Below are 18,779 nucleotides of genomic sequence, written 5' to 3' on the forward strand. Positions count from 1 at the left end.
GCAGAGATCTGTGTAGGTTTATTTTAGATCTCATGTACTTATTTATTACACAGGCTCCAGCGATGATTGTGCCTAGTTGATCTAATCAATTCATACTCAAGTCTTTCCTGCTCATGACACTAAAAAGAGAGTCATGATTTACATAATGCTCAAAGAAGAATGTACTTGAGTGATTTTATTTTTCTAACCAATCAAACAAATCAAATAAAAACCCGGTGTTGGAACAGATTATAAGCCCTGCAGAATAGGGTCACTGTCTTCCTTGTGTTTCATTTGATTTGTCACAGTGTCTGGATAGTGCCTTGCTGTCCAGCAGTTTTGTGAGTATACGGTGCTCGTGAATCATTGTAAGGAAAGAATTTTGACAACAGACTGTGTTGTTCATTTCACAAGGGAAAAGATCATATAGAAATACTGCTCAGATTTATTTTAAAATTAAGCTTGGTGTTTTGAGAAGGGTTCAAGAAACCATACAAAAATCTTTTTCACTAATTTTAAATCTATCTTAGACACATTATGCATACATAGCAGAGTAACTTATCAACTAGTTTTGACAAGAGGAGTGTATTATTGATTATCTATTTTAGTTGAAATATTCTACCTGGGATAAAGTAATCAGTGCCCATAAATGAACAAATATGTTTGTATTTCTATGCAACATGGGGGCAGACTTCATATGTTTTTATATAATATATATGACTGTGTGTTTTAATCTGTCTGTCAGTGTTTTTATAGTTTTTCATCAATGTTGTAACTTTAGAATTCTTCTATGGAAATCACCCCCAATTCTAGTGCAGTTTGTACTGTGTATCCTGTCTTATGCATGGGATTCCACTGTCCCCTCACTGAGGAATTTCCTCTCCTATTGAGTTAGTAGCAGAGTTAAAGGAACTGTGATTTCTAGGCCTTTGCTCTCCATGTGTTTGCAGTTGGCTGTCAATCAAGATTTTCTCTTTCTTGAGTTTTCATTGTTCAATTAGAATTTTGGAAATAACAATTAATATGTTGCAACACTCTCCCTAGAAACTTGATGTGTTTGTGCTTTCCAGTTTCCAATTTACAAAAAATGTAAATGCACTCTTGTTTTTAAATAGTCCTTTTTCACTAGATATTTGTTTACTTCTTTATAGTCAAAATATTTTTTTCCCAATGAATGAATAGGTTTGCATGTTTTAAAAGATACCTTACTTTTTAAATTTCTTATTCTAACAGGTATATTCGTTGTACAGAATTTAGAAAATAAGGATAAACACAATTATAACTTAAAAATGGCCTCTAATCTCACCTGGAGATACAGTTGTAAGGTTTGAAATTGAGAATTACAAGTCCTCTCAAACTGTTCTTCTATTTCAAGTACGGTTTGGTTACTGAGATCCTCGAATTCCCATATGAATTGTAGCAGCAGATAGTCAGTTTCTGCAGAGGAACCCACTGGGATTGTGATCGAGTCCACGTTGAATATATGGATCGCTCTGGGGAGCACTGCCATCCCAAGAATGCTGTCATTTGATTCAGGAATGTGCGTGGTGTGTCTGTCCAGGTATTTAGGTATTCTTTAATTTTTTTCAGCATTGCATAGAGTTTACATTGGATTATTTTACTATATATTTTGCCTTTATACTGAGGACAAGTGTGCAAGGTACCGGGATCAGAAGTGTATTGGAGCTCCGCAGCTTGCTGCCACCATGGACGCTGTGCTCTTGCTTCGCCCACTGTACAATGTTGCACAAAATAGGACCTAAGTAACTCTCTCTTGAAAGAATGATTATATGATTGCTGGATGATGCTTGAGAGTCCTTGTGATGATGTCTTTTTCCCAGAATTTCCCCTCTTCTTTACTATGCCCTTTCCCTTCCTTTCCTCCAGCCTGTGTTTCAGCCTGCCTGTGGCATTGATTTTCCTTGTCTGTGGACTCTTCCTTTCACTAGTTCGTGATAATGTTACATGTGAGATGTGGAAACTTGCTAGATGTCAAGAAAGAGGAAATCCATTGCATTCTAGTTTTTTTAGAGTGTGCTATTGTATTATCGATTGAAATGAAATCAGGCTGACCCATTGAGCCATCCCCTGAGCTCTTTTTGCCTTCCTACAGGTGATACTGCTCTCGTTGCTGCATGTGCCCTTCCCCCAGACTTGGTTTTGGGGTTGAGTAAGTCACCGTCACTGGAGCCCTCTCTTTAAATGATGAAGAGAACATTTGCTCTTTCTCCCTGTTTGGGGACTTGGATGAGATGAGGCAACAGATAAAGAATGGAGCCCCACCTCATTCTGACCCCCGCTCTTTCCGTTCCTTTCTCCAGGGGAAGAGTACAATTCAAAAATATAAAGATTGTGAACTAATGAGATAGACAAGACAACCGATCATTTATTAAATACCCTTTCATGCCAGAAACAAATGTATTATACACACAAAAAGCACATAAAATACGGTAGTACTGTGGTTACAAACGTGGGTCCGAGTTCGAGTCCTGGTCTGGAGTGACAAGTCCTGTGAGATGGAGAATTGGTAGGTCGGCTTAGCCTCTCTTGGACTTGTTTTCTGTCCTGCAGAGATGGGGCTCGCTAGGCGTCCCTCCCCCGTAGAGGTGCTGAGGGGTGTAAAAGACACGTGTAGGCAGACCGAGCACAGCTGCTCTTTCCTCGTAAGTGCAGGATAGCATCGCTTTTGCGGTGATGGCTTTATGACTGCACCGTGTAGACTCTCAGTGCTCCAAAGGGATGCCTTGCAGATTGGAGATGGGATTCTCACTTCTGTATATACCCAAGGATTGTGTTATTGGGCCTTGCTAATTTGACTCTATTCTTTAGAAAGTACATAATGTAGATATATTTTTCAAACATGCATGATTTTTTCTTTTATTATTTATAGTTCTACCCTCTCATCTCTTGGTGTGACTTTTCATGGAATCCAGGAAACAGTCCTAAGCAACCTGCCTCTTCACACTTCTCCGTGGTGGTTTCCTTCCCTGACTAGAAGAGGGTTTTGCATAGGTAATTTTGATTGCTCCCCTTCTCTTGGAGACTCTCTGTTTTTCTGCCCATCTCTCACCTGTCCATCTGTCCATTTCTCTACCCACTCATTCTTCTGACTTGTTTCAATAAGCATTTCAGGCAGCTTACAGAAGAACAGGTACCAAATAAACAGGTGAGAAAATGGGGCCAAGTTCATACAGTGAGGCTAGGAGTTGAGCCTGTGTGAGAGTTGCCAGCGTGAGACACACGCCTCTGCCTTGTGACTTATAAGATAGACAACATCAATGTGCCTGAAGCTCCCAGCAGACACAGGGAAACAGGGTTTGTGGGAGATGCTCATTGGCTGTGAAATAAATAAGTGGCTCAGTAGAAGCCCAGCCTTTCCAAGTACTAAGGCTTAGGAGAATATTTTAGTGTCTTCCAAAATCAGATTATTGCATCTTTTCTTTTTCAGAGTTTTATGTATAGTTGGTTTACATTCTATACCTGGAAATTTCTCCAAAACTTCTGCCCACGTGAGTCCCATGACTCGGGAATGGGGTGGTTCTGCTCATTGACGGGTGTTGGCCAGAAACGGAAAATGACAGCCTCAAAGGAGCCTGGGATTTATCAGTTATGTTTTGTCAGTGCTGTAGATTTCAGAAAATGCTTTCACCTTTTCTTTCTATCTGAGGCAGCAGCGCGCTCTCTTACCAGCATCAGGAGCTCAGGGCCACGGGATGGTGGGGGCTGACTGCACTGCCGTCAAGACAGCTGAGCTAGTCACTGCAGGTGTGGTTCTTTTACATACTGCAGTTCATGCTCTTTACTAGAATGTTTCAACAGGGAGTTAATTAACTGAGTTAATTAACATTTTATAAATATGATGCTTTGTTGTAAAGACAGTCATAGGCAGAATATAAGTTGTGATCACTTTAAAAATGGTTTCATTACTGAAATTTCAGTAGGAAAGATCCAGTTTATCTTATTTCCGCCTCTCTTTAAAAGTAACAAGGAAACAAGACAGAAAAAGCAGAGGATGATTTCTGTTCTTCCTCTCGGCTTGCAGGTGCCCTCACCTCCAGTGGCATCCATCCAGACACCAGCACTGACACTGGCCGTGCTCAGAACTGCCTCAGCCCTGAAGACACATCTGACAAATGGAAGGGGGCCGCGCCCTGTTACAGCAGGTGCTCTCACTTTGTGGGTCCTTATGTAACTGCGCGGTGTTATTCAGGATCGCCCTTTCTACACTTTGTGACGCTGCTGCGGTGTCTCCTAGTTATTTGTTTCTGTAAGTACTCGTGTAATTTTCCAATGTGTGGTACTAGACATCTAAAAATGCATTTTTCAGATGAAAAATAGTGTGTATTTAATATAAATGTATGAAAAAAGGTTCAAATGGATCTATCCTGGTGCCAGTACTCAGAGATAATAATTAACACATTAACATCTATTTTCTGTTCTTTTCATCAGTGTGTATTACCTCTGTCATAAAAACCAGCGAGCAATGTGTGCCTGTATACTGTGTGGAGACCTCCATTTTCCATTCGGCTTATTACACATTTTTCTACAATATTCTATCTCCCCTGGCATGATTTTTAATGACTAGTATAGCATTCTGTCTTGTGGAGTCCTCGTCCATTTTACTTTGGACTTAAATAAACTTTTAAATTCCAAGTATACTTAACTGAAATTCTGAAAAGAGATCTGTTGTGGTACCGAAAGTCCCCTACATCCCTTCCCCTTTTTTCCTGAGAGTAAAAACTGCTGACAATGTGGAGTATATATTTCATGACCTTTATGCCTATGTCATATAAATAAACACATACATACACGTATATGAGAAATCTATGTCTATGTGTGTGTATATATGCTTTATTGAAAAATAAGGCCATACTATATGTTTTCTGCAGCTCGGTTTATTCACTCAGGTATATATCACAGACGTCCTCTCTCTCCAGACTCACCCGGTCCTTTCAGATAGAGTAGAGGGTTTTCCTGATATGCAGGTTTGGTCTCTTGTGTAAGGACACCTTTCGTGGGAGCGTACTGTGGACAAGGCCTTGGACCACGCCGAAACACCGGAACTTTAGTGCCCACAGCTCACCGTGATTTACCGCATCATTGTCTTGATGGTGGACACTTAAGTTTTCTCCATTTTCCACTGTCAGAAAGGGTGTTTGACTGGCATACTTCTTATACAAACATTCCTGTGATCTTGTATGAGTATTATTTTCGTTAAGTTTTCTGGAAATTTAGTCCTTGGATGTGACAACTACATAAATCACAGGCTCCTTTCAAGTGAATCAAGAAATTCCTTCTCCTGTGGGGCATGAAAAGATGTAGAATAACTTATGTAACCAATTCTCTATCGCTGGATATGATTTCACTTCAGCTTTTCTTCTCACCATTGTAAACAGTGCTGTGTAAATGCTCTGATAAGTACATCTTTTTGAACTGAATTTTTCTAAATGAAACGATTCCAAAATGTGGAGTTCAGCCTGTGTGTACACACGTTTTTCAGAGTTTACATATCCATTGACATGTCATCCTCCAAAAGATCGCTCACAGTTTGTTCTCTCAAAGATGGACACTAGCTAGAATATCTTTTAAAAATATGTGCCAATATGATGAGCAAAAGTACTTTTTCATTGTTTTAATTTGCACTTGATGACCAGTGAGGTATTGAGCATTTTTCACTCATTAGCCATCTGACTTTTAAAAAGTGAATGATCTCTTTTGTCCTTTGCACACATTTAAGTGAGGCAGCTTCTTGTTGCTTTGTGACAGCTCTATGTATATTATGAACATTAACCCCTTGTCTTCATCAACATGTATCAGAGAGCTTTTCCTTGTCATATTTTGCCTTTCATTTTGTTCAGTAGGTTCATTTTTGTTGTGGCCCAAAATAATCTTAAGATTGTAAATGTCTTCTTTTTGGGTTTAATTCCTGATATTATTCTTAGAAATACTTTCTTATAATGGTATAAATTTCTTCTGTAGGTTTTTTTAATCTCTAAGATGGAGATGATGATGGTACTTGTTATAGTGAAGAGAAGTTGAATTAATATGAGCAAAGAATTATATTCGCTGTTATTAGTACTTTCTAATATTCACATCACATTCTGTAATTTTTCTTGCGGTCATTATGACTGGAATAGAATTTGTTTTTTCCAGGGGATTCTCTGATTGTCCCAAGACAATTATTGAATTCCTACTTTGCTTTTTAACTTGAAATCCCACCTGTAAAGAATACTTATGTACACTAGAGTCTCTTTTTGAGCTCATGGTTTATTTTTATCAATCTTACTTTCTTACACTAGCACTATATCTTACATATTGTAAACATTTATTTAATATCTGACAGTGCGATTTTTTGATTCTCTTTTCGATCCCAAATTTTCTTGGTTAGTATTATGACTTTATTATTCCTGAAGAATTCTAATATAATTTTTCAAGTTAAAAAAAAAAAGAAGTGCTCTCGTGGGATTTTTTAGTACTTTTGAATTATCTTTAGGAGAACGTACATTTTTACAAAACTGCTTTCCTCCATACAAAATGTTGATGTCTCTACTTTCACACCTCTTACTTTACCCCACAGTACAGTCCTGTACTTCCACCATGTACAACATGGGCATTATTTTTGAGTTTATTCCAGATTATTGTTGATGTTTTTGTTAATTATTTAAGTCAGAATTTTTTGCTATTGTATATTTTAACTGTTAAAACTGACACCTAGGAAGGCAGATTCGGTTTGTAAATACTCACTTTGTAACTTCTCATTTAAAATTGTAAGTATTAAGTACTTGTTACAGAATCCTTTCTTTTCTGTTTTTAAAAATTTGTTTCCAAGATTCTCAAAATGGTCATAGCAAAGTAGTATAGGTGGGGACAGAGATGGAGAGAGGTAGTGTGGCTCATGTACAAACTGTGAGCACTTTCATGGCTGTGTTTACGCTGGAAAAGCCGCTGAAGAGTCCAGGATAAAACAGGGGTGGCTTTGTATGCAGTTGAAAGCCAGCTTTCTTGCCTGGTGAAGCCTGGTGGGCGTGACAGGTAGATGATCAAGGTCGAATGGAGGTTATTGGCTGCACAGAGCGCTGTGTCTGAGAACTGGAGAATATCGCCATGGGAAATGCTTGGTGCCAGGAACAAAGCAGAGGAGCTGGGGACCCTGTGTGTTAAGGAATTTCCAGCCCTCGGAGTGGGAAGATCAGACTCTGCATTCAGATCTGAGTTTGAATTCATCCTCTTTAGTTTACTTGTCCTCTGACTTTGGTCAAGCTATATACCCTATTTCACTTCCTGTTTTCTTATCTCTCAAAATAGGAGAATTACAGCCTGCTGCCAGATTGTTTGATCAGGTTAAATAATTAGTGTCTATAAGATGCCACGTACAGTCACAAGCTCAGTGAGAAATGGGCTGTCACCTGTTCTTCTGCAACTCAGTGCTTGACAAGACATGTGGGAAAGCCAGTCCCTAATTTGTGTGTGATGCAAGTAGGAACAAAATTAATGTCTTGCCTTTCCCTAGCAGTATACTTACAGCTTTGCTTCATTTACTTCTTTCCTCCTTTCCTTTCCCCTTTCCCATCCTCCACCAAAAGATCCTGAGACTCTCTCAGAATAGTAGATTCAAATTACTTTAAAGGTTGGCTCATCCTCATGAAATGAGAGTAACATAAAAAAAATCTGTGCACATCCCAGAATACATTGTATTTGATTTACACACACACGTGTGCACACATACACACACACAATCAGGCTACCTTCCACTTGCAGAGGGATAAGGACCACTTTTTCTGAGTTTTCACTCACTGAGCTTGAGAACAATGTCTCTTACACAGACTTTCACCAGGCTTCGTGCATGGTGTTTTTAATTGAATTTCGGCTTTGTGGCCATAGATATAGTCTCCTAATAGAAGAGAGAAAGTGGAGACATAGACATTCCGCTGAGATATTGGTGTCATCATATTTTAGTTGGAAAGGACTTAAGACAGCATAGAGTCGTAATATTATATGGGTGAGAATCCATGATGTTGTAACTTGGACAAGAACATGGACCTTCTGCCGTCTTGTCCACAAAGGTGAAGAGGCAACTGGGCAGGGGATGGTAGGGATCCTTCTTGCTTGAGTTCCATGTTCTTGCTAGTTTTCATTGCTCAGTTGCCTTTAGTTTAGGTCCATGAGGCCTCTCATGGGAAGGTCACTCTGTCCTGATAGATTGAGTTTCTTATCAGCAAAAAGCTCTGGACCCACTCATATTTCCCAGAGTTTTCTGCTGACCTGCTGACACTTTATATAATTGAGACCTAAGAAACTACTGAATATAAAATCCTTATTGTTATTGTTTGCCCTCGAGTTCCATAGGAAGGGGTGCTGTCTCAGGCTGTCTAAAGCCAGATCTGAACAAAGATAGGGTGACAGGCTGTGCTGCTGGTCCTCCACAGTTGAAGGGGATTTCCAACTTAGCTTTATATTCAAGGCAGATGAGTTCAAATCTTGCCTTTACCAGTTATTATCTTTGTGAATTTGGGGAGAAACTGTACTTTTTTGTGTCCAAATTTGTTTATCTGTAAGTAAGTTCAGTATTTATTTTAAGGTTTCTGTTTTAGAATTGAATGAGCTAATACTCTCATTTATACCTAAAATAGTGATCTCATGGTTCTATGCTGGTGCCTTGGTAGTTGATTACTAAGGGACTCCACAGTGAGATTGGGGGTGGGGGACCCTGGATAATAGAGCTTATATTCCAGGATATGCTTGTAAAAGACTGGATGTGCAGTGGATTTTTAGTAAATATCTACTCCTTTCCTAATCTGCATTGATTGTGTATATATCTTTATACTAATATATGAACAATTTTTATTGCAATTTAAATATCTTTGTAGTATTTACAATATCTAGTTATAAAAATACGTGAAATAAAAAGATTTGAATTTATTTTCTTTTCAATAAGCAAAACAAAATAAAATAGAAAAGAAAAAAGTTTTGAAGGAGTAGAAATAATTTTATTTCTGTGGAATCAATTCCTTGTAATAGGTTTTTTGTTCATGTTGTTAAAAAGCATATAAAATTGATAGGTGGTGAAATACTGGAAATGAGGAGACATACTACCTCTAAGGCAGTCAATTTGTTACCAAGTCCAAACTCGTTCTGCTTGCTGCATGACAGGCCGATTAATCGGGAGATGAGATGTTGGAGTAAGGAAAAGAGACTTTATTTGTAAAGCTGGCAGACCCAGAAAATGGCATATTGTTATCCAGTAGAACTCTCTTCCCCAGGGCAGAATTCAGTCTCCTTTTATACTAAAAAGCGGCGGGGATGTGGCTGGTTGTTGCAAACTTCTTGCTGTATGAATTGTTTGTCCTTGAAATCCTTTGTTCCTGCAGCTGTCCATGTGGGTCAAATTATGGTGCCCCTGTAAAACCTCCAAAAAAAAAGAAAGGTTATTCACTATTTTACAACTTGCCATCTATACATAAGTGTAGAAGAGCAAATATCCTTAAAGATCAGAGCCCGGAGAATAGGCCCTCCTGGATATTTCAGGCTAAAGGCAACTTTCTTTTACAAAAGGTGCAGAGATAGCATGTCTGAGCCTAGAAAACAAGGTACAGGATTAAAGCCAAATGAACACATCTAACATGGAGTGAAATTTGTTCGTTCTATTACAATTTCTTTTTCTCCCTCATAAATAATTTTAGTAAGAAACATGAGCAATTTTTTTATTTTTGCTTCTTAATAAAGGACTACAACTACACTTTAGTGAGCAGGGATGCTGTGCGTGCCTTGGTGTCACAGCAAACTCTTGTTGGTGGTGGTCGACCCTGCAACATGCCTGATGCCCTGTGAGTGTTGGTGAGGGTCCCCCTAACCAGGGGCTCTATTCAGGAACCACCATATGCGCGTTGACCTCTGGCACCTCTTTTTCAGCTGCAGGAAATTTTTTCAGATTCTATGATAGAAAAATCACTCCAGCTAGGGATAATCAGGGAGTAAAGGAAGAGGAAAAGGGCTTGAAGTAGAGTAGAAGAGAAAGACAGAAGCTCAGGGAGCCTGGGGGCTTGGCAGTGCTGCCTCGGGAGAGAGAGGAGCAGAGGTGTGGATGGGACCGGCTACAGAACCAGCTCCTGCAGCTTTCCCTGCACCCAAGCCACACAGCTTTTAATAGGGCCCAGGACTCTCTCCTGGCTGGATGTCACCCTGGGCAGAACCTTGAGAATCGAAGGTAAGGGGTGGGCAGCACTCACCTAGGGGGTCACTGAGGACTTTGGTCAAGTCCACATTGACTTTTCCAGTCATGTGCCTTCACCTGTTCTTTATTTCAGGATCTGAGAAGCAGGAGCAAGGAACTCAGGGAGAGATGCAGGAAGATATCTGACTGTGTTAAGAGACGACAGTCACAGTGACACTGGGAGCGAAGACACTTGCAGCAAAGTAAAATAACTTCACAACCATTGCATCAGAGCTGCATGTGTGAGAGAGCCTAAGCCTGTCTCAGAGTGCAGGGGACAAGCGGAATGGAATGGTAAAATTAACACTGACAATTGAAATTTTGTTAAATAGCCTGCTACTTTTAATTTTATCACTTCAATGTATGCAGGTGTATTTCTATGAGCATTTATAGGTTCACACAACCCCACCAGCCCCTCTTGCCCCCATGGGGGATGGGATTTCTCAAGCACAGTGCCCCTCCTGCTTGCTTGGGCCACGCTGCGGGTCCTCACCTGGGGCCGGACTGCTACAGTACACTGAGTCCCCGAGGCACGGCCTGGGATACATGACAGGAACAACTGTGCTCTTGGCTGAGGGCCTCCATTTCCCCCTGCAGTGTAAGAATGCCGGTGACTCAGTTAGAAGCATGCATCCAAGCCGTCCTTCCGTGTCATCACCATCTAGAAGCGGTGCCTGAATCTTCTGAATTTCTGCAGAATGTGGTTTACAATCACCTTGAACAAGTGAGTGTGTGTCCTCTTTCAAGTGGAGGAGTTACTGCCATTTTCCTGGAACTTACTCACCACTAGTCCATCTGATTTTTCTGTGCTAGGATTCAGTATGGCCTGCTAATAACTCTGCAGTCAGATCTAGAAACCCTGATGAAGAGGATTATTTATTTTCTTTCTTTATATGATAGTATTTTACTTTCAAATTTCTGAGTTTTCAGTTCTTGGAGGAATGTTTTGGGGGTTGGAGAAACAATTTTGCTCTTACCATCTTTGTGACCTGTTGCTATATGCGTCTCACCTGTCTTCTGTCACTTGTGAGGCGGTTCTATTTTTGACCCTGTCCGGGTTGTTCATATTTTAAAACATAAAATCTGTAAAAGTACAGTCCCTTTTACTCTGAAGACATTCCACAAATACTCCTTTAATCTGGGTATGGTTTTAAGAAGACACAATAATTGGAATATATACTTGCAGGTTGCCAGTGCAAAATCCCCAAATTAATAGTCGAGCTCAACATCTAAAATCTTTCTCATCTACCATGGATTTGTATGGATAAGTGAAGTAGTTTGCTAAGAACTCAATCCTCCCAAGCTGATGCTCTGCCAGATGGTGGAGCCGAGGGACGAGGGTGTGTCCTGCCCTTACTGAGCTGACAGTTTCATGGCAAGGACCTTCACCAGGTGAAGAAATTGAAGTTTCTTCTAAGAACAGTGGGTCTGAAATGAGTCCAAAAGCGTGGGAGAGACACAATCACATTTGTCTCAAGTAGGGGAGAGTGGCTGTGGGGCCACCTGGGAGACTCATGAGTCCAGGTGGGCAGTGTTGTTGGCTTCCAATTGAGTGGTGGGACGGTCAGTGGGTAAAACCGAACAGATTGAAGGCATGTTTAGATGGTAAAGAGGAAAGGATCAATGCTGTCTGTGAAGGTAGGATGGAGTAAGGCCCAGGTTTCTGGGTGGATTAATGAGTTAAATAATGGTCCTGCTGTGTTCTGAGGAGGGAAAGCAGCAGAGGGAGTTCTGGGGGAAAACTGATGAGTTCAGCTGTGGGTAAAGTGAAAGGCTGTTAGATGTGTGGTCTGGGAGCTCTGGTGAGAGCCAGTAGTGAGTAGGGGGCGGGGAGAGAGACTTTCAAATCATTTTGTCTTGTGAAAATACATACAAGAATGAGTAATGACACAACCCCTGTATATTCTGGATTTAAAACCCAGTAACATTTTGCTATATTGACTGCAGGGGTTCTTAATTTTTTAATAGAAATAAAATAAATAGAAACAAAATAGTGGAGTTAATGAATATCTTAGAGTTGATGTGTGTCCTTGTATGTATTTTCATACCTCATCTGTTTATAAACATAATCTACAAAAAGTTAACTTGCTTAGCATTAGAGTTAAACAGAGGGACGTGACACACTCTGTTGGTGGTTCAAGGTGATTTCTTGGGCAAATTATGTAGCCTCTCTGTGCCTTAGTTGCATCTTCTGTGACTGCCCCCGTGCCCCTCATCACAGCTGATTTCCTAGACTTGAAGTTGGGAGGGAGGCTGCTGAAGGGAGTAAGAGGTGGCAACTGCTAGGGTCACTGAAGAGAGAGACAAAAACAGATTAAAGCCGAGAAACTGAGTGCTAATAACCTCAAAGGAGAAAGAATCCCTTAGTTTTTTGAGCCACTTAGCCTAAGAGAACGAAAATCATGTGGATCCAAAGCTCTTGAGCATATGAGTATTGTGGGTGGGAGGGTTTCATCAGAAAAGGGTTGAGAAAAGGCCTTTTGGTTTCCTTTTACGTTTCCAGTAAGGATGAGGCGCAGAAGTAAAACCACCCGTTTCACTGTAGAAGGTGCTGTTTTGTGCGAAACTGTCCGAAGGTTGGAAACCATTCATCAGTGGTGCTGGCAAAAGAAGAGACTTCTGGATTGGGTGGGGCACTTGCTGTGACTTCCAGGTGACCTGCTGGCTGGGGGCTGTGAGGCGGGCAGTAGGTTTGCAGTGTGACCTGGGTATAATCCCTGGCAGTGAGGCTGCTGATCTGACTAGCAGAGCTGGGCAGACACCGTCCTAATGGGGCTGCTCGGGATGAGGCCTGGGACACCTGCCATGCTGAGGGCGAGAGGAGAGCTCCCCTGAGGTTGTGTCCCTGTGAAGATTAGAAACGTCCTCCTGCAGGGGAGGAAGAGCCTCTGAGCAGCGGGCCGGATGCACAGGCAAGACCAGCCTGAGCACGGAGATTTCAGGAAGCCGGAATTCATACAGGCCCGAACAGCCTTGTTCCTGAGAAACTGGAGGGAAAAGATGCTGCAAATGCAGGCTAAGTTCAGACACTATTGTGTGTCATGAGTGATAGGAAAAGACTGTTCAGGCAGCCACGAGAGAACCCTGTGGTTGTCCCAGTTGGGCGTCACACAGGAGGGAGGAGCAGAGTTATATACTTTGCCACTTATTAGCTGTGTGACTTTGAGCAATATCACCCCACTTCTCTCTCTATATATCTACATCTGTAAAGAGACACAGTGACAAGCTCGTGTCATCAGAATGCTTTGTTTAACTCTGATCCCCTTTGTCCAGTCCTGTCAGTGCTGCCCTGCAAGGTTCTGCAGCGGCTGCTCTTGCCCTGTGATGGGAGGGCATAAAAGGGCATTGTAGCACCCGAGGGCAGAAAGGGGTTGCTTTAAAAGCAGACATGTAGCCTCCTGCAGCTGCACACCTGCAGGCAGTTTGGTTCATGGTCGTGGAGAGGACTTTGGAGGCCTTAGCGTCGTCTTAAGACTTGTTTTCCCTTGGGGACCTGATTTGCCTTTGCAGATTAATGTTGAAGATTTGGGCTTCTGGCAAAGCTGTTTTCAGAGATGGGTATATACGTAAAATATCATATAAAATAAAATGATTTATTTAACGTGTGCGACTTTGCAGCTGTTGGGAAGAGCTGTGTTGGCCTGGTCTCCACGGGGGACACCAAGGGTCAGCAGAGCGTGCGGGAGGGAAGGCAGCCTGCAGTGCTTCTGCGGGGTGTTCTCCCCAGCAGGGCGCTCTGCTGAGTTGTCTCTTCTCTGAGTTTGGTTGCCAGAGGAGCAGACAGCAAAGTAATGAGTTCTGGAGGGATTGTATAATGACAGGAAGAAATAGGAACCCGGAGATTTTCTGGACTAAAACACGCTTTTGGTTCCTGATTCAGTGTGTTCCATTACAGAATTGATGAGTTGTGTCTATTCTGGAACGTCATTGAAATAAACGTTCAGCCTAAATGTTAAGGGCTTTGATTTATTTGGCTGGAGGACTCGAGCCGGGATGACAGCCTCTCAGATCACTCTGAGGGACTGCTCCCAAGAGGTAGTGGAGGAGCTAGGATAAATAGAATCTTTACAACAAATATCAGGTAATTGGAACAATAAAATATTGCTTGTTATCTAAAGAAAACCAGATATCTCAAGTTCAAGTATTTAGTGGTTTTCTATGTATGATGGGAAGCAAACATTTGGGTCATTGAATTCATTCCTTTGGCAAGCACCTGGCTATCTAGGGCCAGTATCCTGTCCTTTCTTGCACTGAGTCTGCTCAGAGGGCACCACTGTGAGTGGCTGAGAGGCTGGGCTGTAGGCATGAACTCGCTGGGGGTTGGCAGCAGCCGCTGATGATTTGGATTCAGCATTCTTTGTTTACTGACATGGTTGCAGTATTTTCATGCACATTGTAGTATTTTCATTCACAGTGTTCCCCCTTGGTCCTAAATTCGACCAATATTTTGAGAGACATTTCATGACCAATTTTGTCCCACGGTGCTAGGATGGCTCATTCCTAGTTCAGGTGAAGAATCTTCTGAGTTGCCATTCAAGGTGTTAGTATTTTTATCAGGCCCTGTTGATACTAAAAGTTCTCTGGATCACCTGTCTTACTACTCTATTATGATCCAGGAAGTGTTTACCCATCTTTGCTCATTCCCATACCTAGAATCACACTATTATATTTATTTTATTCAGGGTTATAAATTTTATCTGTTTCTTCAAGATGTTTAGCCATCATCCATCTTGTGGGCCTAGTTACACATTGGGAAATGTAACAGACAACAATTTTATAAAATAGACAGGATATAAGTAATATAGCTAGTAACGTTAATAAAGTCACGAGTAAGAATTTAATAGTCGAGAAGTTGTATTTTTGGGTTAAAATTTTGCTTGTGTTTCTGAGTTTGATCCTATGAGAAAGTTCATATTTATGGTCAGGGTCAGAGCAGGTATTAATTGGCCAGTTGAAATCTCCCACCTTGTAAGATCAACAGTGGCCTAAACAGAACTATAAATTCTTTTTAGAATAACGTTTCTGAGGGCTATCTAGTTAGAGCCTTGGAGTAGGGAAACCCACCAAGGTAACACAGAAGTACTAGACATAGGTAATTTATCATAAACTTAACAATTGGAGTAGTTCATAATCAAAGGTTGGAGAAATTATCAAAGTAATTGGTATACAGTCCTGGTCCGGTGTCTTGGGTCAGCAGTCTAGCTCAGATGTCGTCTTCTTCTCATCCTGGTATGGAAGCTTTTTCTCCATTTGGGCATTGTTTTAAGGTGAGCAGCGCTCTATAGGCCAGTGCACTGCAGGGGCTGTTTCAGATAGGAAATGAATCCGAGACTCCGTTTCCTTCAGCTTTGGTGTGTATGGTCTAGTTAAGAGTATCTGAAAAAGGGTCTTTCCATTCAGTTTGGAGACAGTTCTTTAAGTCATGCCTGTTGCAGTATGTATAATCCCCTGGCTGCAGGTCATGGGGCATTGGAATTTTACCCAAGGATAGATTACTGAGCTTCAGAATCAAACCTAGAGTATTCTTTTCATAATTCAATTAAACTGTAGAGCAGTGTGACATAACAGCAAGGAATGATCTGGGAAGTGTCTTAGTAAATATGGACCTCAATTAACAAAACTAGAATTTAATATCGACTAAAATATAATTTTTTTCTCTCTAAAGTTACCCTCAGTTTTCTCAAATATAGCCAAATCAAGATTAATTTCTTTACAAATTAAATCTGATTATTTGATCATATAGGCTTTTTAAATTGACTGTGTTGGAAGTTTTAATACGGAGTCTCAGGGTAGAATGTTAATAAGGTTTTCTAAGGCCAAGAAAGCCACGTCAAGGCTTTTCATGGATTTTTGCCTTACAGATTTAGGTAAATTCTTTTCTCTTTAAAATCCTTAAAATACCTTTATATAGGAGATGATCTCCCCAATTTGTCTGATAGAGCCACTGGGGACCTAAGTATTTTTAGTCTTTTGAGGGATCAGATAGAGAGAAAAGATAACTGTTCCAAGTCTGTATACATAGTTATAATTTATCAAATTGCTGTGAACCATAACTAGCTTAAGGAGAAGAGATTCTTTATGTCTGGGAAACAGGTTAAAAGGCAGTAGTATTTCAAACAATATCAAAAATTATAACCATATTCAGCTGCTTAATCAGTCCCATGTAACTAATTCTTTTAATGAGAGTTTTCATTAGAACTTTAAAATTTCTTACCCAGTTTAGTTCAGTGCTGTAGTTTGAAATTTATTAGAAATCAGTAAATCTCCTTGAAGAGAAAGCATTTTGCAAAACCATCAGAAGAAAACAATTAACTGTCTATAAATGACAAAAGATTTAAAAGCATGGTTAAACACCGTTACACTATAATCAATAAAGAAACCTGTTCACTATACCCATAATTATCACTGGTAACATTTCAGATAAACCAGAATTTTAGGGAGTCCATATAATTTCTACAATACCTATATTAATAATATTTCTCATTCAATATAACCTTAGAAGTTTTATGATTCATTTGACAATTCCATGTTATTTAAAATGCCAAATGAAACTTTATAGTTAAAAATCTCTCTTTGGGATGTTTCAGGGGCCTTCTGTAGCATCCCAAACTTAACTGGAGATTAAAAGAATTTTAATTAATTAAATTAATTTTTATTTAATTAATTAGAATTTTATATTTGGGGAGCTTTGTGAAAGATTTCAGAACACTTGATCAGATAAACATATAGATCACTGTAAAGTAGTACTAATTCATTAACAAGAAAATATGTCAAATGTAAAGGCAGAACAGATCAGCTAAGTGGTATAAGAAGTTTTACAATCTGTTACTGAAGGTGGATTAATATTTTAAGAAAATTTTTTCCTCTTAACAGAGAGAAAACCAAATCTAATCTTGTTCCAGCTAACTTCTAAGATTCATTTACGTTGCCCAATTTGATTCTAAACTTAGCCAATTCTGACCACGTACAAAACTTTCCTCAGGGTTCCTTTTCCACAAGCCTTCCACAGCTTTCTATACTTATATTAGTGTGTCCCTTATTTTGTCTTCCATTCAGAGGTAACCAGCTTCAGGAGAAAGTCACTATTTTTCATTAACAAAGTATTATTCCATTCTTACATCTTCCTTTACGCATTTATATTACTTTCCTAGGATACTGAGATCATTCCCTTACTAATAGAGACTATTTCTGTGTGACACCAACCATTTATTGATATTTCTAAACACCTTTAGTTTCACTGTAAGAGGAAGTTAAATGTTAAGTAATTCATATTTCAATCTTATTTTATCTGAAAATGGCATAGCTATTTAATAAAATCTTGTCATTTAACTTAATTTAGCACAACTCTAGAATTTAAAGATATCAAACATTTAGAGATTATTTTAAGCATACATTTTAAAAATATATTTTAAATATTTACCCAAAGCTCTCATCTCATTTGCATTTAATTTACTTAAAATTTTACCACAGCACATTACTGTTATTTTTTTTTTGACAAATCTGCAACAGATATAACAGGATCTTATTTGACTTTCATTAAACCTAGGTACAGTAAAGGTATTATAGTTAAGATGGATGATTTTAAAGATGTCTATATTTATTAGAACATACTTAAACTAAACAATATCAAATATTACCTTAATATTGAATATTTTCCAATTCACATGACACTGAAAGTCAATTTGTTAAGTTTTTATTTTAAAAATACTTAATTTTTAAGCTCTTATATTTTTACATCAATTAAGCAGAGCTCTTTGACTTCGAAATTTTTTTTTTTAGCAGTAGAAATATCTCACTTCTATAATCTGTATGCAGGCTTATAAACAGACAAAAGCTAGAGATCTCATAGCTTCACTTTAAAACTTACTTATATTTATAATAATAGTTGGAGTAAGCTGAATTTGCTTGCTCAAATCACTAAGGCTTACTATTTATGAAACAGATAATTAAGATTTCCTCACAAAGTCTGAAGGACCCGTCAGAGTTCTGAGTTCTAAAATGCCAAAAATTTCATGGCCTCAAGTTTTATTTCGTTGAGCTAATTAGGCTCAGTCCTAGGTCACTGTTTGTTGTATTTATATTTCTGATCTGCAAGACAAAGACACTCTCTTCAAGGTCCACAGATAAATGCTCTGTCACCCAGACCCAATCTTATCTCCTTAATTGGCATTTTTGTATCAGTGAGAAGAGCTGTAAACAAAGAATTCCATGTTTTAAAACTAAGGTTTTCTTTATTTTGTCTTCCAAATCTTGCATAAGACATTTATTAAGGTCTCTTTTCCTTGAGTTATAAGTTAAAACCAGGGTAAACCTATATTTTTTTTTTTAGCTACTCAAATTACTTTTTAGATTTACGTTATATTGGACGTCTCAAGTAACTGTATTGGTTTCCTTTAATTTGTTCAATTAATATTTTCAGAGGGATAGACATGTGCCCAGCCTTATAATACCAAGAAGGGGAAGCGTTTTTCCACTGAAACATATCTATCCCACAACATAAGCAAAAGGTTTATATAAAGACCATCTAAATATACCAATTTCACAAACTTTTATCTCAATTTTATTAAATCTTATACCTTTAATTTTTATA

The 18,779-nt window shown here is 39.3% G+C and overlaps 1 protein-coding gene across 2 annotated transcripts in view; it reads left to right on the forward strand.

Annotated features, from left to right (window-relative positions):
- LOC140693336 (trafficking protein particle complex subunit 9-like) overlaps positions 1-18,779 on the forward strand; it is a 115,555-nt gene that overhangs the window by 26,342 nt on the left and 70,434 nt on the right. Inside the window, exons 4-5 of one of the 2 annotated variants that reach the window (XM_072957272.1) lie at positions 4,022-4,142; positions 10,787-10,913. In XM_072957272.1, the coding sequence (XP_072813373.1) occupies positions 4,022-4,142; positions 10,787-10,913 (248 nt within the window). Of the gene's footprint in view, positions 1-4,021; positions 4,247-10,786; positions 10,914-18,779 lie in introns of those variants that run through there. The other variant, XR_012069082.1, reaches the window with a different exon arrangement.

Source organism: Vicugna pacos, unplaced genomic scaffold, assembly GCF_048564905.1.
Source record: "Vicugna pacos unplaced genomic scaffold, VicPac4 scaffold_19, whole genome shotgun sequence".
NCBI classification, from domain to species: Eukaryota; Metazoa; Chordata; class Mammalia; order Artiodactyla; family Camelidae; genus Vicugna; species Vicugna pacos.